General features: G+C 48.7%; 1 protein-coding gene across 4 annotated transcripts in view; it reads right to left on the bottom strand.

Moving 5' to 3' along the window:
• Positions 1-13564: 13564 nt before the first annotated feature.
• The window catches only part of ADCY8 (adenylate cyclase 8), a 204919-nt gene continuing 197900 nt past the window's right edge, over positions 13565-20583 (bottom strand). For all 4 annotated transcript variants that reach the window (XM_025993463.2, XM_025993464.2, XM_025993465.2 and 1 more), the window contains 3 exons: positions 18622-18714; positions 16944-17058; positions 13565-14138 (listed from right to left, as the gene is read on the bottom strand). In XM_025993463.2, the coding sequence (XP_025849248.2) occupies positions 13651-14138; positions 16944-17058; positions 18622-18714 (696 nt within the window). In that variant the 3' untranslated portion in view covers positions 13565-13650. The remainder of the gene's footprint in view (positions 14139-16943; positions 17059-18621; positions 18715-20583) is intronic.

Here is a 20583-nt window from a genome sequence, read left to right as displayed (position 1 = left end):
GATTGATTACAAATCTTTGCACCATCATCTCCTTTGGAGACAGGTGTCATTATTACGGCCAGCTCCTTCAGGTTTCAACTCCAATATTTGTTCCTCTGCAATGAGCCCCTCCCCGCCAACTCCATTTGGACTAAGCCCCAATTTCTACCTCACTTCTTCAAAGTGCTCACCTCTACCAGAAGCAATTTTTCCTTTACTTTCTATATTGCTTTGGCGTTGTCTGTGGCTCTCAACTCACAAGGACATTTTGGAAAGTGTCAGTCGCAATTCTCATGGAGCCTCGAGGGGTAGAAGGATGCCTGGTGCATGAGGAAGTGCCCAGATAAGAACCCAGTAGTGTGGCACAAGCAGTCCCCACTGCATGGCCATCACTTGTGATCACGACGTCCTGAACTCTCCGTGAGGGGCACGGATCCCACAGTTATCTGGGAGGTTCATTTGTCTCTTGTTCTGCTCCCCAGGGGTCTACAAGCTCAGGGAGGGAAGGACCACCCCCATGTAGTTCAGTACCCCGGCCCTGGTTTCTTGCAGAGTGCCTGGCACACGAGGTGGCCCAAACACATTTGGAGGCTGAATTTGGCAAAGACTTGTTAAGGCAGACGTGGTTAAGACTGGGCTCCTCTGGGAGGAGCCCGCCTTTCTCTCTCTCTCTTCTCTCTCTCTCTTTTTAATTTCTTTTTTACATTAAAAAATTTAGTATAGTTGACACACAATACTGTTACATTGGTTTCAGGTGTGCAGCTGAGTGATTCGACAGGTTTATATGTTATTCTGTGTTCACCACCAGTGTGGCTACCATCTGTCCTGTTACACCACGACGACAGTATCATGGACATGGTTCCCTGTGCTGTGCTTTGTATTCCTGTGAATTGTTCATTCCATAACTAGAAGGTTATACCACCCACTCCCCTTCACCCATTCCCTCCAATCTCCCTCTCCCTCCTGCCCTCTCCTGCAACGAACCGTAAGTTTGTTCTCCGTATTTATAGTCTATTTCTGCTTTTGGTTTTATTCATTTGCTTTTTAAAAAACTAGATTCCACTTATGAATGGAATCATATGGTATTTGTCTTTCCCAGTCTGACTTATTTCACTAGCATAATACCCTCTAGGACCATCCATGTTGTCTCAAATGGTAGGATTTCACCCTTTTTATGGCTGTGTAATATTCCACGGTGTATATATGCCACATTTTCCTTATCTATTCATCTGTTGGTGAACACTTAAGTTGGTTCCATATCTCGGTTGTTGCAAATTATGCTGCAGTAAACATAGAACCTGGCCTTCTTTTCCCACCCAGGGCTGTTTCCACACTCATGGCAGGGTTCTGGGAAGCAGAAGAGCACCCGCCTGCCAACCTTCACAGCAAACTCATCTCTGGACCAGTCTGTTCCCGTCCTGGCTCAGGAGCTAAGCAGCGGGGCACTGTTAGTGACGACTTTCTACACAGGATCATGTTGAACTGACATTCGAATCTCACGAGAGAGGGACAGCTGGTTCCTTTCTGCATAGGTGGAAAACCCAGTCTTGGAGAGATTGAGTAACCATCCCCAGCACCGCTGCTCAGAAGAGGTGGAGGCAGCCTTTGTGCCCGGGACTCCTGGCGCCTCTGAATGCAGATGTGATGCGAGGTGGAAAAGATAAACAGAAGAATTTTGACTTCTGTTCCATTTCTCTCTTTTCTTGGCTCCTTTTACTGTGGCTCTTAACCTCACCTCAATCCTCCTATCTGCAGTTTTGGCCTCCAAAGAGGGTTCATATCTTCTTGTCTCTTGGGCATTTTCATCAAGACCCTGCACTCCCTGTAATTGGTAGGTACGTGCGTGCTGGAAATAGCCTTCCTCCTCCCCTGCCTGCTCTCAGTCCCCTTTCCTGCGCCAGGCAGGAGTTCTCTGCCAGTTGCCATGGATTGGATTCAGGTGCCCCAGGCTTTCCTGTTCCCTGCTGATCCTCTGCTCCCTCCCCTCCGGGAGCTTAGCCCTGGGTGGCCCAGGCCGGCCTCCCTTCCTGCCCTGGCTCCGCAGCTAGTGGCATTTCCTCTGCGGCTCTGGAGCTGTGCCAGGAGGCCCCCATGCTGCTCTCCGCTGCCTCTCTGCCCAGCCCTCACACAACGAGTGGAGAAAAAGAAATGAAATTGCGGCCAGCCAAGAGCGAATTTAATGAGCAGAGGCAGGACTGCAGTCTGAGACTGAGGCTTGAGCTGAATGGGGCTGTGGGCTCTTTAAGCAACAAAGAAAATCAACATGCAGCCCCAGCTCAGCCAAGGGTAACAGACCCCAGAGTTCTGACCTGGGGCCATCTTGCACATGCAAAGCTTCATCTGAAGGGGATGCCAGCCTGGGTTTTGACCCAGAGCTCCAAGTCCAGGATGGGGTGGGTTATCTGCATTCTTGCCTCAGCTCCCCCACTCATGTGGCCAGAAAGGTCCCCTTGGAAGACTGGATCCATTTGTCATTTATATGGTTGGAAGATTGTCATGGATGATGTGAACACTCTGCCCCTCCCCCCCAATCCTGTAGCTCTCCCAGTTCCCCCGAGGAAAGAGGCATCGCCATATAAGTGAATTCAGGAGGGGCACCTGGGTGGCTCACTGGTTGAGCATCTGTCTTTGGCTCAGATCATGATCCCAAGGTCCTGGGATCAAGTCCCGCCTCAGGCTCTTCGCAGGGAGCTCGCTTTTCCTTCTGCCTGTGTCTCTGCCTCTCTCTCTGTGTCTCTCATGAATAAATAAATAAGATCTTAAAAAAAAATAAGTGAGTTCAGGACACTCACTGGGCAATGATTGGCTAGATGCAGAGGGACATAGCATAATGCAAGAACTTCTTCTCTGCTCTTTTCTTAGACTTTCTGTCCCTCTCCATGTGGCAGAATTGGTAAACTGAGCCAGGATCCTCCCCTAACCCCCTTCCAGCTTGAGATCTGGCCATTTCTCTCTTTACATCATTCTGCCCTACTCTGCTTGGTCTCAATTGTTTCCACTGGTTGGAGAAGTAGGAGACTGAGTACTGAAGCTGCCAGCACAGTTCAACTTGAACCAGAGGGCAGTCTCCTGGGGTCACTGTCAGCTGGGCTAGCAGCTAAGAAAGCAGTACTCTGACTCCTCTGCTGCTATCACGTATGTGTGTGAGCGCATGCACATACGTTGATAAAACTGTCCTTGACAAAAATTTGTTAGGGCTCCTCTGAACCCTCTTCTCAACTAGGTCTCAACCTTGGCCTTCTGTGTCTGTCCTGTCCTTGCTAGGTCTGCATAGAGCAGTTTTAGCAAGATTCCTACTAAGTCATCACTCCCATCCTTGATATCTGATCAGATTCCTCAGTCCCACCTTTGAGTTTGTGTCCTCAACCAGCCTTTGGCAAGAACCCTTTAATGTCAGCTTAGCAGGAACCTCCCCACCCTTCACATCTCCGGTCAGTGATTTTTCATCCAGTGCCCCCCATCTCCTCTCCTTGGTTGTAAATCCCCAACTGTCCTGTCATGTTTGGAGTGGAATACCATCTCTCTCCCCTTTGCAATAGTCTTGAATTAGGTCTTCCTTACCATTTTAATACGTGTCAGAATAATTTTTTTTTCTTTAGTAGTATGTACGTGTAAGTCTGTGTAGACAGATTTTCTCAGCTTGTCCTTGGGGATGAAGGGGAAAAGGGAAAGACAGGATTAGGGTGCCTCTGGGTCCTCAGCTTTAAGCATCATTTTGAAAATCTAATATATTCAAACAATCCTAACAGGTCAGGCTGATCCCTAGAATGCAAGGTCCATAGAGAAGGGTTTGTATGTTTGTTCACCACTGTGTCCTCACCACCTATAAGAGAATGAATACCTATTTGAAGAAAAAATAACTATGTGCCCAGGGGTCAGCCCTGAGGGCAAAGTGCCATCTGGACAGAGGGAGTCCATGGTGGTTTGCAGTGTGGGGCAATATGTGGTGTTGCCAGGCACGGAGTGACCTGAGAATAAACTGGACATGGTCCCCCTTCCTGGCAGTATAGTCTAGTGGGAGAAAGCCAACAACCAAACCATAATACAAAGTCTGGCAATGCTAAATAGGCAAAGTAGGGCAAGCTTGGAAGCACACATGAGAGCAGCTAACCCAGTGTAGTGAGGTGGACAAGGAGGGTGCCCCAGAGGAAGTGACTTCTAGGGTGAGTCTTGAACTCAGCATCCGCAGCCCAGGGAATGGAGAGAAAGTACAGAGAAAGCAGGGAGCAATGCTAGCGGATTGGAAGGGATGAAGTGGTATTTGTCTGCCTGGGACATGGCAGGAGGGTGTGAGTAGAGACATGGTTGGAGAGGAGTCAGGAGCCAGGTCTGGAAGGGCTTTCCGGAGAGTTTGGGCTGTATCCTCTGAGGAGGCACACCTGGATTCTGTTCATTTACGTATTCCCTCCTGTGTTCATCCAGTGGTTCGTCCATTCTTTCATTCATTCAACAAATGATTTTGAGGACCTACCGTGGCTAGCCACTGTATTGGCCACAGTGTTAGAAGCAAGAAGGTGACATGGTCCCAGTCTCAAGGGGTTCACATCTGATGAGGAAGCTTGAGAGGCCATGAATCTGTTATTTGGGCTCTGCATCTCCTTCCTCCAATGCATCCGTTCCTATATGAGGCCTGGATGCTATTGACCTTAACGTTGGCCAAAATACTATTTTCAGGGGTTGGATTGTTTATCAGACATTGATTCCTTCAATTTAAGCAAGGGGGACGCAGAGCATTGCTTTTTAAACTATTAACGTGAACTCTGATCTCATCTGTAATTAGCAGATGGGGAAGTCACAGACAATTAGCGATACAATGTGACAGCATCCACCTGGGTTGAGAGGCAGTGTGATGAGCTGTGGTGCACACTGGGAAATTAGAGGGGACAGCCCTGCTGTGCTGGTTGTCGGTGTCAATCTGGCACCACTGTCACCTTCTTCTAAGGTCTTTTTCTGCATCATAGAGAAGCCAGGGACTGGATCCCCAAACTGCCTCCTGCATGCAGTTCTGGGCTAGATTTTTAAGGTGCACAGTGTTTGAGGGATTGGGGGTCTGGTCAAGGAAAAATAGGTGACTACAAAGTGACAGTGGCTTGCACAGGTCTTGTTTGGGCAGGAGGTTGATAGGTTTGCAATACAGGACACCTAGCCCCAATGTCCACACACTTAACCACTAGATGACATGGTTTCACTGGATTCCAGGAAGGTGGGCTTAAAGTCAAACAGCTTTAAGCTTCTCCTATGGGAGGAGAAACCAGCCTATTTACCGCAGGATCTTAATCAGGAGTAACTGTTTGTGTGTGTGTGTGTGTGTGTGTGTGTGTGTGTGTGTGTGGTTGTGTTGGTAAGGGAAGCAGAAGGAGGAAGGAGAAGGGGAAGTGGAGGTGGAAAACCAGCTAGATGGGCCTTAGCTGAGCGGGGATTCAGGGGCTTGCTCTCAGGGCCATAGGGGCAACAGGAAGTTCACAGAGGATTAGACAAGAAGCTCACAGGGCATCCAGGTAGTGGGGCCTGGATGTTTGGTTTCCCAGTCCAGGAGAAAGGTGTGGGCTTAGCACCCAGGTTTGAGAATTATCAGTGGAGGTGTAGTTGATGTCACGGGAGATTTATGATGGATCTGGACCGCATGGATGGGAAGAAGGCAGTTTAGGATTAGAGTTGGACAACTGCTCTAAGAAGATTGACTGAGGTCAGAGAGGTCAAAGAAACACCAGCAGAGACGGGCTACAAAGAGGCCAGTGTTCTACAAGAAGGGAGTGGTGGGCTGGGTCAAACTCCATCAGGGTCAAGCATCATGACTATCTCCAGCTTGGACCTTTCCTCTGAACTCCACTCACACGTCCAGATGGGCAATAGACATTTCCACTTCACCTGTCTAGAGGCAAACTTGTAGTCCTCCATCCCCTGAAATCCATGGCCCTCCTTCCCCCCAAACCTGGCTCCTCCTTTTGTCCTTCGCATCTCAGCACCCTTTCTAGTTCATCCGGCCTCAAACCTTGGGCATTTGTCCTGGCCTCTTCTCTTCCATACCTTACATCCAATCCACCATCAAATATCGTGAGCTCAGGGTTTATATATCCAGATATCCCCGGAATCTGACCACTTCTCACCCCCACAGCTGCTAGCCTGGTACAGGCACATCCATGTCTCATGGGTTACTGCAGTGGCCTGGCTCATTGCTCTGCCTCCACTCTTGTCCCTATAGCTGTAACACAACATTGCTGATAGATGTTACTGCAAAAGCAGAAGCCCAAACATGTGACTCTGCTGTCCCAAACCATTCCCTGGTGGCCCATTTAATTTGGAGGAGAACCCTCAGTGTTGAGGGGACAGCCAAAGGGTGTGGGCAGGTGGGCAGGTGGGCAGGTGAGCCAGTCTCCTTCTGACCTGGCTGCTGAGGGATGTTTCTAACCTCAGTATGTTCCCAGTTCCCCACCACATCCTCACCCATGCCTTTGCTAAAAACCATTTGATGATCCCAAATACAGGTCATCTGAACAAAAGAGATGTATTACTTTCAATCAAGAAGACATTTATTTCAACAGGAACATGGTAAGTGTCAGGGGAGATAACTCAGCTTGTGATGTCTTCTATGGACAGTGGGGGTTTCCCTTGTTATGTCTGCACACTCATCAGAAGCCACCCTGCAGCTCCCAAGTGCCATCAAGAGAGGGCACTTCTCTCAGAGACTGGTGCCCAAGGGAAGGTGTTCCAAAGTGTCCATAATTTGGGCGACTTCAGTAGTTTCTTTTTGGGTCAGTTTAGTGATTTTTGTAGAACAGCAAGCTATCACTCAAAAGAATCCTTGGTAGATTGTTCACTGGGTGCTCCAAGCATGTAATGTAACTGCCCCTCCAGTTGTTAATAATCTCTGTCCCCTGAGGATGGTGAAGGTGGTTAATGGTAGGACTTCCAGTGTTAAGGAAAGATGAGAGGTTGGCTGCTGGCATTTGTAATAATCATCAGTTTGATCAATGACTCTAGGAGGGAAGGAGTTTTAAGACAAGGGACAAGGAATGACAGTATTTCCCCATTTTTCTTGTAATGTTGAAATGTTTCTTTGGATTGCGAACCAGGGTCAAACTCGTAGTTATGGAGGAAGCATGAGTGAAATTGGACAGTCCTTTGATGTGGTGGGTGCCCCGTGTGTGTGTGTGTGTGTGTGTGTGTGTGTGTGTGTGTGTGTGTGTGTGTCTGCGTGCGTTGGGGGGGGTGCAGTGATGCTAATCCTTTGAAACAGGCCTTGCAGAATTCCCCAGTGAGGAATGAGTGGGGTGGGGCCTTCAATGAGTATAGAGAGAGTTTTGAATCGATTGTTTTGCTAGGTTCTTTCTAAAAATCCTCTGGGCAAAAAGAGAGACACTACCTTAATCCAATAGCTTGGGAATTTCCAGTCCTTTGGATCATAAGGAAAATACAGGACATACCATAATGAATTGAAAACTTTATCATACATCTAGCTGGGATTAGAATTCTCCCTTGAAGGGAACAGTCTTTGGGAAAATACTGTAAGTACCCTGGAGGTAAGAACTTTGGAGGTGAGATACTGAGTGCAGCTCAAACAAATGAATATTCAATGACTCCTTGGGGCTGGCTCCCAGCTTCCTCTCTGACCTCATCTCACACCACACTCATCCCCTTAACCCTGCTCCAGTTCCAGGCCTCCTATGGTCTACCCCAGGGCCTTAGAACCTGCTCTTGAAAGGGAGACGGAAGGAGGAGTGAGGAAGGGAGAAAAAGGACAGGGTGAGGAGGTCGGGTGATGAAGAAAGTTTGGGGTGATGGGAAATGCATTTGGAGGGATGGTTAAAGAGCACTTTAAAGAGGGGAGATACCTAATTTTTTTTCGAGGTATTTTGTTACTTCAGTGTTACTTCAGGAGTGTTCCCTAATCCTTTGTCTTCCGTCCCTAAATTTTCAGCTACTGTATACATGGGTACTCTGGGCAAGTTGTGTGTGTGTGAGTGGATGTGTGCGTGTGTGTGAGTGCATATGCATGTGAGTGTGTGGGTGTGTGGAAGTGTATTTGCACGTGTGAGTGTGTGTGGGTGTGTTGGAGTGTCTATGCATGTGAGTGTGTATGTGTGGTACGTGTGTGCACAAACTGAGAAGGGGCTGAGTTTCGGGTTGGGTCCCAGCAGTGTGGAGCAGAGGTGGGCTGTGGAGAAGTGGGTACCAGAAGCAGGGTTATGACAAGGGTCGTGAGGGCTGTCAGGCACCACGGGCTTCCGGAGGCCTTGGAGCCAACCTCACTCGGGCTCCTGGGGCGGGGAGGACCTAAGATTACAGGGAGGCCTTATTTACAGTGAGCAAAGGAGAAGAGGGCAGAGCACCCACGTGGAGTCAAAGGGCACAAGACAGGGATCTGGTTCTCTGCACTGGCTGTTTCTACTCCTGGTTGTTGAATTTTGGCCAAATGCGTCCACCCCTGCCTCCCCTTTGGGGCTTTCATTTTCCTCTGTGCAAAATCCAGTCTTTGGACCACATAAGATCTTTCATCTCTTTTCAGCTTTAACACTGTATTTTTAGATAGAGTTTTTTAAAAATTTATTTTTATTAATTTTTATGAGCCTTGGTGTGCTAGCATATTGAGATAATAAAATCTCTCCCTGAGAGTTATTATGAAAACCAACTGAAATCGCTTTTGGAAATGGACTTTACAAACCATAAGGCGCTCTGAAAATGGTTCTTATTACCATTATTGTTATAATAATGTCAAGACAGGAGTCAGTGTATTATGAAAGAACTATATTTGAAGTTATTTCCAAACGGAAGCTGATTGCACTCGAGTCAAGCTGTCTGTTTTATAAATGGAAAAGACAGGTGCATGGAGTCGACTCAGAGTGCTTATCAGAATGGCGATATTATCTTCCTGGGGCCAGAGGGGCGGGATGGTGGCCGGGGGTGTGTGGCTGATATGCAATTAATAATTCAAATCAGCACAGGGTGCTATTCGGCAGGGCACCCTGCCCCCTGGTAACTCATCCATAAAATATTGGGTTCAGTTGTTTGGAGCCCACAGCTAATCTGAGAGCAACATTCTCGCTTGCAAATGCTGGTTGGCACAGGGAGTAGAGTGTCAGAAAAGCCTGTGGGTCTGGAATAAAAATGTCAGGGAGGGAAATGAGTCTCCGACACTCCTTCCCTCACTGCATCCAGAAGGGCAGCCTTGAAATCTGGGTCAGCAGCAGTTACTGCAGCCCTGTGACAACTCAACGGTGTCCAGCCAGTCCCCTAGGTGAGGTGTCCACCTCCATCCCAGGAGTGGTCCAGACCCTCTGGCTCAGCGTGCAATCTCCGAGGGTCCATTGAAATCCTTTGAAGACCTTTAAGGCAATCCACATGCTTTCCTTTTGCTTAATTACCATTTTTCCTATTATTAAAGCAACATATACTCATTAAAGCAAATTTTGGAAATGTGGACAAATAAACAACATGTAAAGACAAAAGCAAATGACAAATGCCTATTATTTCAAAAAAACCATCGTGTGTAATAACAGCAACAAGCTATGTTGGGTGCAGCAGAGGGCCAAGCTGCTGGATGATGAGGCGCATTGTCGCTTGTCATCTGCCCGGCAGCCTTACAAGGCGACGGTGGGTGGACAATCGTTTATCGACACTTTGAATTCCACAAAGCTCTAAAAGCTGACGTTTGTTTTATAAGGAATTTTGGTGCAAACAGGACCTGAAATGGGTCTGAGTTACAGACTCTAGCTATGCTATTTAGCGTGAATATTCCTGTATTGTTAGAACATTATTAACAGGTTTAATGACTGAGCAGTGCCTGAGACCTCTTTGGGGGTATTCCCTAGTATATGACATTTTAACCAGTTCTGCTACTGGCCTAACATCAAACCACTGACAAGTGGGGGATTCAAACCATGGTCTGCGCACCTCAAGGAACTGGCCTCGGAACTCTCAACCCAGTGCATTGGGACCTTTTGCACATGACAACTCACAAAGAGAGTGGGAGGCTGTCTGACCTCCGGGGAGGCGGCGGGGGGCGGGGAGGAGGAAGGGGAGGCTGTTTAGGACCAGAGGGAGTGGTGCTCGGCTGTCCTGCGGGCTGCTGTTCCAGAGTTCTGCATGGACCTCCCTTCTTAGCCTTCTGGGCCTGCAGGCTGCTGGCAGGGAGTCTGCTCACACTTTCAACTTTCATTTAACGCATATTATGCAGCCACTGCAGGACTAGGCAGTGGTGCTTCAGGGGCAGGACTCTGGAATGAGAGCCCCTGGGTTTGAATCCCACCACCCTCATATTCTGGTTCTAAGACCTTACCAGGTGAGTTGCTCAGATGTCTGTGCCTCAGCTTCCCCATCTGTAAAATGGTGATGATCACACAGTCCTGTCTTAACTTCTAGCTCACATGGTCCCTAAGAAGGAGGGAAGCAGTGGGGCTGATGTGGGACGTGTCTGAGCTCCAAGTGATCCCCCTGACTTTTTGGGAGGGCAGAATGGGAGGCAGCAGGTCCTCAGACCCAGCCCTTGGAGGAATGCCTTACCCCTTCTCTAAGAGGGGTTGTGCTGTGCATCACCCCCACAGGCTGATAAATGTGGGGAATGGGGTGCAGGGCGACCCGTATCAGCACCTAGATGTCAACATCATCAAAGATACAGGGTTATAAAGAAAGCCCCTCTATTGGGCCTGAACATATGTAGACTTAGCCAGCCCCTATCTGTGTTTCTCTTTATATTTCACAATTTGGGGCAGAGTTTATACTTGGCATTAATAAGATCAAAGCTAAGATTTTCCCAAGCAGAATTCAGTGGGGGAAAATGTGAGGTTGGAGCTTCTGGCTGGAATATTATGCTAGGTTTGTTTCTGAGTTACACCAGGTTCCTAGAAATCATGTGACATTTAAGCTCTTTTAATAAAATGAGATGAACAGACCAAAAAAAGGGGCCAAACAGAAAACAGCTCTAATTTCAGCAAGACCGCCTTTATTCACCACCCCCTCCAGCCTTATACGGGGCTCAAGAAGAGGCGTGCTTCTCAGCTAGTCAACCACAGGCCAGCTTCCTGGTTCTGTCTCTTGCTCTTCTACCCTCCCTATGGAAAGGCTGGATACCTACCCGTGCCATGAAATGGGCTGACCCAGGGGCAGGACTCAGTGATTTGGGGCTGTATAGGAGCAGAGGCCAGATGCCCCCGTGGTAGGGTTCTGGGTGATCCAATGAAGATTCTCGACACCATCTTGCCCTCTTGTTCTTTTGTTTGATGGAGCCCTGAAGGGTTCTGGACACCTCCATACTCAGGATGGGGATGCCCATCACCTCCCTCTGTTTCACTTTGGGCCTTGTCATCACTGAGCCAGGGACAGGTTCTGGGTGAAACTTGATAGCAGCAGCCCCACTATCACCCCCATATTGGCAGCATCCAAGAGCCTGGGCTGGCCCGATGCCCCCTACCTTGGTTTCTGCTTCATGATCTTGCTTAGGGCCACATTCTGCTTCTAGTCCAGAGACTTTGTCCTAAGTTCTAGCTCAGAGATTAGAGACAAGATCTGTGCTTGGAAAACTATCCTCCTGGGGCTGGACCCATCTCATCATGGCCTGTCTGCTTCCCGGGGCATCTCTGCTGAACACTGCCCATAGATTCCAGAAGGACGCTGTGCTGTGGATCCAACCAAAGTTTGACAAACCACGTCAAGTTTCCTCTGTCTTTGCGATACTGTGCTGTCAGAGCCCGACAGCATCACTGAGGCCAGCCTCTTTGCTGGGACGTTTGCCAAGTCCCCAAGTCCCCAGCCTACATGAACTCAGCTAGCTGCCACCCGTGCCCCCCGCCACCGCTTTCCTGTGGTTCCAAGTCTCAGCACGCACTGAGCTTTACTCTGCTCAAATGTAGCAGCTTGCCCTGAATAAACCTGGAGGCTTTCTCTGCATCTGTGAAGGTAATAAATGAAGCCTGGTGTTAGGAGGGCTTTATAGTTGACAGAGGCTTTCACCTGATACCTTCTTTTCACTCCACTGGGACCTCATGTATTTCTTTGATACATGTAGAGTTTCGGAGAGCAAAGGCCATTCCAAAGACAGCTCAGTGTTCAAGGCCCCCATGCCCACCCCCCGCCTGGGCTTTGTGCCTCTCTGGAGACAGTCTTTCTTCTACTGGGGCAGGGGGTCCTCACTGAGCTACTTCAGGTACGTGTTTCCTTGAGAGCGTGTCCCCTGGAGCTAGGTTTCTTCTGAATGGGCTGTTGTTAAACGTCAAGAATCTAGAGAATGGTTGAGATTTCAGACTTCTCCTTCCATGACTTAAACCTTGCACATTCTTCTAACACAGAACTTACCAGAAGAGCTCAGTGATTGCAGCGGTGAACTTAGACAAGTGTAGATTCTTATGGAAGAGATTATGCTTCTCACTACCTTTCGTTTTCCTCTTAGTAGTGGACACAGGAAGACCCATTTCCCTAACTTCCCCCATAGTGAGTGGGGCCAATGACTGAGCTCTGGATGATGACAGAGCAAGAATGTGCCACTTCCAGGCTAGGTGCCTAAGACCTTCTGAGCAACACCTTCTCTTTCCCATCTTTTCTTTAGCTGGCTGGACATAGAGGATCAAGCAGAGTGCTTTACAACCTCAGTGGCAGGAGGTTAAGTCTTGAAATCACTGCATGGAGGTCCCCCTGCCCCACGTGCAACAGGATATGAACGGGACAAATCTCACTGTGCTTCAGCCACTGAAGTGAGAGTTACCTGATATAGCGGTCAGCGTTGACTGACCCATAGAGCTCTGATCCTAGTTCTGCAACTAACCACGTGATCTGGGGAAAATCTTTTGATTTCCTGAGCTTTCTCATCTGCACCAAACTCTCCTGGTAGTGTTCGTGATCATGGGAGAGGAGTGGAGAATGCAGTCTTCCCAGGAGAGGCTGTAACCCACCTGCAACTGCCTCCTCACCCACTGATGTTGTAACTGTGCTTCCAACAGATCATGTGGGCTTGATCCCCACTTTGGGGCCTTCCCGATTCCTTCTGACTCCTTCACTTTTTTCCGGGGGTGCCTCTTGGTTGTCATTTAAAGCTCATATTCAGCAGCAGGGCCTCAAAGAAGCCTTCCTTGTGAATTCCAATTCAATAGCATCCCTGACCCCCAGTTCTTTATCCCAACTGTCCTGATTTTCTTTATTGCAGTTACCCCTATCTGGAAGTAGATCATTTACATGTTGGTTTATAGGAATATTGTCTATTAACCTCACTCCAAATGTTAGCTCTATGAGGCCAAGATTTTCACCAGGATTTCTTTGGAGCTTAGGAAAGCAGAGGCACACTGGGTGCTCAACACGTGCTGGTTGAAGGGACTTACAGGGTACTGTGGGGGTTACATGAGGTCATTATGTAAAGAGCTTGGCATTGGGCCCTGCACATGACAGGGGCTCAATAAATGGTGGCTGTGTTGAGCGTCTGTTTACACGTCCCTCTTTCACACTCAACTGTGAGCCTCTCAAGGTCAGGGACGCGGTCTTATTTTATCTGTTTCACAAAGTACCTTGTATATCAGAGATGGCCAATAAGTGTTTGTGGTGGAAGAGAAACTCAACCCTAGCTTCAATTTAGTGTAGCCAAAGACCAATGAAACCATCCTCGTTCTAAAAAAAATTAAACCTTTTTATTAGTATATTTATTTTATATATAAAAGAAATACAAAAAAAAGAAACACAAAGAAAATGCTTTTATGGCAAATCGGACTTGTCGGTGCCTTCAGCTTGGGCTCCAGGCTCTGGTCCGCTGGGTGTCAACAAAGTCCGCCGGTTGTAATGACCCTTGATAATCCCCGTGTTGTTGTTCTCATTGAGAAGCTGCTTCTGCCTTTGCCTGTTGAGGGACTGGACCAGGCCCAGGACCACCGCGGCCAGGGAGTACTGCCCGGGCAGTCTTCTCGGAGGCAGGATGAATGGGTTGGGTTGGACTCTTCCCAGCAGAAAGTACGTTTTGATCTTTCCTTCCTGTTCACTGATGCCCTTCACGTAGATCTCCCCTCGGTAGTCAAAGGCAAAGCCCTGGTCCTTCAGGATAAGATAGGTCTCCTCGGGGACTTGGATCCTGCCGCTGACCCCCGTGCTGTCCATTCGACTTGCCAGATTCACGGTTTTGCCCCAAATGTCATACTGTGGCTTCTTTGCGCCGATGACGCCAGCTACCACCGAGCCGTGGCTGATGCCTGCGAGTGACCAAAGGGGTGAGAGATGAGAGGAGAGAGACATCAGTGAGGTGTTCTCAGTTCTGCTGGGAGAGTGACCAGTGAGGGTGTGGTCACTGTGGATAAACCGCAGGGCCCAGATCCGGCCTCAGTCACCCATGACACCTGGGTGGCCTGGGTCGGTTACTTAGCCTATGTGGACCTCACTTTTCTCGTCTGCAACGTAGAAGACGAATTGAGGTAATGGAAGTAAAGCCTTGGCATGGTGCCTGGCAACCAGGGGGTGCGCAAGAGGAAGTTATTATTATTCTCACACGGACGCTGACTTATCTTGGCCTGTGGGACATACAGAGCACTGGACCAGGAGACAGGACCCTGGGGTCTCCTCCAGCCTCTGCTATTACAGCGCTCTGAGAGCTTGGGTGACTTTTCCTTTTCTGCCTGCATCCAGGTCCTGAGCATCATTCCTTGGTCCATGGCCAAAGCCTCCCAACAGGTCTCCCAGTCTCCCCGCCTTGTCCTCCTGCAGACCATCCTCCACACTGCTGCTGGAGTGGGAGGGCTCTTGCTGGTGCCCGTCTGACCAAGTTCCAACTCACTTCAACACCTGCTATGGCTCCTTTTGCCTGTAGGATGATGCTCATGTGCCCTGGGATCACAGCCAAGGGCCTCTCGAATCTGACTCTTGCCTGCTTGGTCAGCCTCCTTCGCCACCACTTTCCCCTCTACCTTCCCTCACACTGTACCCATGCTCAACTGCTTGAATTTTCCTCACCTGCTGGCCACCACCACCTCTATGCCTTTGTCCCTATGAACTATCCTGTCTGCCCCAACCCACAGTTTATTTGGCAAATGCCTTATAAGACAGTTTCAATGACTCCACTTTTAAGAAAAATAGACTTCTCCTAGGATGGATAGCATTTCCCTAATCATGTTGGTGGATATGCGTGTCTCCTTCTTATTAGACTTAGAATTTCTCATGTATTCTACAAAACTGGCTGGACACCTGCACAGTTTCAGCACTGTTCCAGGCTCCAGGGAAATGGTGGGAAAGAAAAGAGATGCAGCCCCGACCCTCGTGGAGCTTACCTTCTACTGGGGAGAGATGGATACAAAATAAGTAATATATCAATGAATAATAAAGGCTATAAAGAAAAATCAATCAGGTTAGAGGGAGAGAGAAGTAGGAGGGGGGCATTTTGGAGAAGGGTGGTTAGGAAAGGCCTTTCTGAGCAGACTCTGAAGAAAGTGACAAGACAAGCCATGCAGATATCTGGGTTAGATGATTCCAGGCAGAGGGAAGAGTAAGCCCCTCCCCGCCCCATACAAAATAAAATAGAAATGGCTGAGAAATCGGAGAAAGACCTTGCAGACTGCATGGGATTCACAGGGACGAAGATCTTTCCATGATTTGCAGAGAACTTCCCAGGCATTACCCCATCTGATTCCACATTACAACCACGAGGCGGGTGTTGGGGGGAAATAATATCGTGCCCAGCTTGCACACGAGGAACTGACATTCAGAGGGTTTGAAAGGCTTGCCCAATGTCATACAGTCGGTCCCAGCAGACCCAAAACACAAACTAAGAGGCCCAGGGAAGTCGGGAAAATGATCTCCTAGCCTCTGAACTATGCCGACACTCTGAGATTTCCCACCCAGAGTTGTCCCTGACCCTTACTTCATTCAGGGTTGAAGATCTACTTTTTTTTTTTTTTAAGTCCTGGTTCAATTGTGTGGTCAATGATTTCAGAGAGGACATGTAGGATCAATGGATGATGTGGGAATAGGCCCTGAACACCTCAGCTGTAGATAAAAAACACAAATATGACTTCTTTTTATTTCGATGAACAAAGGTACGTGGCATTTGTGAGAGCTGACAAGTCAGATGCTGGGGTTTGTTGACCTCCATTTCTTGAAAGCTACTCCGGGATGGCCAAGTCAGTTAGATGGCAGGCTGGCCAGAGGACACCTGAACCATGACGACGGCGGCAAAGGCCATTTTAGCCTGCAGCCTGGCAGCCAGAATGTCACTGGGCTGTCCCCAAGTCTTGGAGCCACCGCCAGAGCATCCATTTGGCTGTGTGATTGTTAAGCTATTGCTCCCCATCTCTGGGCCTGCGTCTACCCGCTATGAAAGCAGAATGTGGACCGGAGCAGGGATTGTCATGCTGTGCTGGAGGAGGTCTTCGAAGATCAGCAGGGATCCTGAAGAAACCGGCAAGTTTTATACATGAGAAAGGGTCACTCATCACATCACTGTGGTTTCTGTTGCATTGTGGTGTTGTTCAAGGGTGTCTCTAAGCTCAAGGAAGGATGAGCTGTGTGGCCAGGTGAACAGCCAAGAGGCTCTCTGCCTGTCCCTGCACGAGCACAGCACCTGACATCCTTAGGAATCCAATCCTGCTTTTGCTTTAAGGTGTTGTCCCGAGGAACCAGGCAGCAGCACACTGGCCCACAGCATCAGAGGACCTGAAGTCAGGATGAAATGACAGGCCTCTCCGCTCCCTCCCCCAGCAGGGCCATGTGTGGATGGGAAACCACACAAGCACGTTGCAGGAAAGGCAGGTATGGCATAGTGTTTGCACTCCATTTCTGCACTCAGGCCAGGATCTTTCCCTGGCTTCCGGCACCCTGACTGAGAAGGAGGCCAGACAGGCCTGAGCTGATGCCACCCTGGTCCTCAAGGTCACCCTGAGCCTGCTGCATCTCGCAGGACAAAGGGAGGCCCAGGGCAAGGGAGGCCCAAGGCAAGGGAGGGTCTGATGGAGCCAGGCCAGCCAGCTATGTGGGGGGGTCCCCTTGCCACGCCGTCAGCTGCGACTCACCAATCCGGAGTTCAAAATTGTTGAAGGAATGCTTGTTGATCTCCTGTATGCTCTCGGTCAGGGCGAGGGAGAAGTCGGCCAGGGCACACAAATGGCCCCACTTGTCTTCACATTGCTGGAGCAGAGGAGAGACAAGAAAAACAGTCACTGTGGTGAACGTGAACCTTTCCCCAGCACGGGCTGCCCTATGTCCTAACCCAGCTGTGCAGCCCTAAGATGGACACAACCAGGTATGTGAGCCCCTGTACACTCGAGTGGGCAAGGTCCCCGAAATGTAGGATGATGGCGGATTTGCTTAAGCAAGTGGAATATGCGTGGTTCATCATATTCCTTTCTTCACGTCTACACTCGTCTTGGAGGGTTGAGACACCATGAATTCCTGAGTGTGTTCACTGATGTGTATGTGCATGAGTGTGTGTGTGTTTGGGCTCTTATGTTTGCACGTGTAGTGTTTCTTTTTTTTTTTTTAAAGATTTTATTTATTCATGAGAGACACAGAGAGAGGTAGAGACACAGGCAGAGGGAGAAGCAGGCTCCTTGCTGGGAGCCACCCAGGGGCCCTGCATGTGTAGTGTTTCCAGCCTAGGAAATCTGTATTTCCGTTGAAGCACTCACACTGTTTAAGGGACATTTCACATAGACATTTCATGGATCTCCTGAGGGAAAAGCAGAGCAAGCACTCTGTGTCTCTCTGAATCTCAATCTCCTCATCTGTAAAATGAGTGATTAGTGTCCGTGCCCTGCCTGCCTCCCTGATTGTGTGAGATCGTGTGTGTGAAAGCACTTCGTGCCTCGCCAGAGCAGAGGTTGGCGAATCGTTTCAGTGATGGGCCAAATAGTAAATATTTTAGGCTTTGTCCTGGCTACTCAACATGCCATTTCAGCTTGGAAAGAGCCAAAGATAAACTCTAAATAAAGGGGTATGGCTGTGTTCCAGTAAAATTTTATTGACAAAAACAGTGGGTCAGATCTGGCAAGCAGGCCGTACTTTGTGGACCCCTGCTATAGAGCGCCAGTCACCCAACGACTAAAGGGGGTGTCTTACCAGATAGTTGATCATGGAATGTTTCTATGTTCTTAGTTGGAAAGCAAGTGAAGGAAGAATGAGAGGAAGAAATGAGGATTCCTTCTTCCCAGTAACTGAGACTCATGGCCATGTAGCGTTTGTTGAGGATCTACTGGGTATAAGGCTTTTGTGTGGGGAGCATGACACGGTCTCAAGTCATTCATCCACTAACCCTGGAAGGTAGATGCTGGTGTACCCACTTGGCACTATGCCTGGCAAACAGTCAGCCCTCAAGAGAGTGGGAGCTATTATTATTATTAATAATCCCACAAGAACAAAAAAACAGGCTGGTACTAGGGGTTTGGTAACACTCACAACTAAATCATATCTAGGGTATTTCTTCACCCTGATTTTGTTTATCAAGTGAACAACAAGGTTCAGAATGGAGCCTAGAGGTTTCTCAATCATAAAGCAGCATCGATTCATCGAGTAGATCCTACTTCCCTCAGGAGCAAATGTATGTCACCCAACTAGACAATCCAGTTCATCAGATTATCTCCCTACCAGTCCCTCCCCACACAGCCTGGTGACAGTGGCCCCACTGCCTTCAGGGACATGACAACAGTGAGGCCCCTGCCATATGTTGTGGCTGAGTGCAAGGAGTTCCTTTACCTGTTTTTCAGGTGACAGGCCTGACACAGCCATGTAGGTGCTGCCAATGGTCTTGATCTTTTCAATGTCTTGAAACCGGTCTTCACCGAGCAGCTGAAACAGATCCAGGCAATGGTATTAGTCCTGGTGTCTATTCTTCGAGAAGACGGGGGCTTTCCTGAAAGAGGTCCCTGGCTCATAACAAGGACTACTTTTGTCTGGTTCAGCATCCTTGAGACAGCTACTTTTCTCTCTGAGAATCATGTAGTTGGGCAGTCAACATATGTTTCCTGAGCACCTGCTAATTGCCAGGTGCCACGATGGGTGTGCCCAGATAACTCTTTAAGGAGTATCATCATATCCAGTTGTTTTGGATAAAAACATCACAACCCACATCCAACCTTTCAGAAGATCCCTAGCTCACCTTCAAGGATACCTAGATTCTGACTGTGTCTCACTGCCCACGCCACACAGGTCACATATCCATGAAGCCAGCCCTGAGTGGACAGCATAGGTTCAAAACCCAAACCTCCTTGGCTCCCAGGGCTAAGTTCTTATTTCCCTACTCTCTTGTTTCCCTATGTTGGCAGGTATAAACATAACTTCTGGTTGTCCAACTCCCTGTTTTCCTTGAAGACTGAAATATGCTCAGGGGCTCATGCCACCCTGGGGGTGGGCAGACAGGTGGGCCAGACCAAGATGACGAGAAGGTGTTTTCTACACATGTCTTGCATCCTCTCAAAATTAATCCAGAGCTAAGAAAATCAGAAAAATTCCAGCTGGAGAGAAATTCTTCTGGGAAATAAGGGAAAACACTGGCAGGCAGGTGCTTTTGTGATTTGCTTTGGGGGGTGTGTGTGTGTGTAGCCCGATTCACAGCTGAGGCAACCTTTGTTTATTATTTTTGTTTCTTGAGCTAAAGTGAAGCCACTGTTCTGCCCTGGTTGAGCTTCCACAAACTATACCTAGAAAAGGAAGTGGCCGGAGCAGCCTGCAGGTCTTCAGCCTAGATCATGTCTGACATTTGCCCTGAGATACCCCTAAGCAGGTTTGGTATTTTAGCAGCCCTACAATTGTTAATGTTAGCTCAGGGATCTTGGCATGTCTTCGAGTGCCCATCTCCCTCCCTCCACGTCCTTACACCTGCCTTTCCCCAGATTCCTGAGGGGACAGGGGGACTCTTCCTTCCGCTCTTCTCTTGGAACTACTTGGCCAAGGGCCAATTTCAAGCCAAGGCAAAGCTGCCTCCTCCTCAGAAGTCAATCAGAAGACAGCAAGAGGCTTCATCATTTCATCTAACGTCCATGCAGCACATTTATCCTGCATATAGCTAAAAGCATCTAGGGGCATAATGTGGTTCTGAATCAGCCCCTATATTAATTCACTAGTCCTGCATGGAGTGGTGAGGTGTGGGAGCACCCTTCGGCCTTCAATGAAGTGGGGGCCGTAGGGTGAGGAGCCCCGGTGTCAGGTTATTGCAATCCAGGCTGGCAGCATGTGCTCCAAGTGATGTTCTGCTTTCCTCTGAGCCAAGAATGAATTTTGCAGGTTCCTGTGGGAATCTGATCAGTAAGAAGAGCAGCGTCTTGGCTTAAGTCAGCACCAGGGCATCTGGCTAAAGCTCAGCCAACGTAGAACACAGAAGGTCTCTCTTGACACAGAGGGAGAAGGCATGTCTGAGTGGCCCGGGGACCCATGGGGGGAAAGCTGAGAGTGCATGGGGTTGGCAGGCCAGGGAATGTTCCTGCTGATTACATGCCCTTCCCTCTTCTTCCTCTGCCCCTTCTCTTCTACTTCTTTCTGTTTCCTCCTCTTTTTTCCTTTAAAATTTTTTTTATTTAAAATTTAATTTAATTAATATATAGCGTATTATTAGTTTCAGAGGTAGAGTTTAGTGATTTACCAGTTGCATACAACACCCAGTGCTCATTCTATCAAGAGCCCTTCCTAATGCCTATCACCCAGTTACCCCATCTCCTCACC

The sequence above is a fragment of the Vulpes vulpes genome, chromosome 13 (assembly GCF_048418805.1).
Source record: "Vulpes vulpes isolate BD-2025 chromosome 13, VulVul3, whole genome shotgun sequence".
Lineage (NCBI taxonomy): Eukaryota > Metazoa > Chordata > Mammalia > Carnivora > Canidae > Vulpes > Vulpes vulpes.
This window is presented reverse-complemented; position numbering and strand designations above follow the sequence as displayed.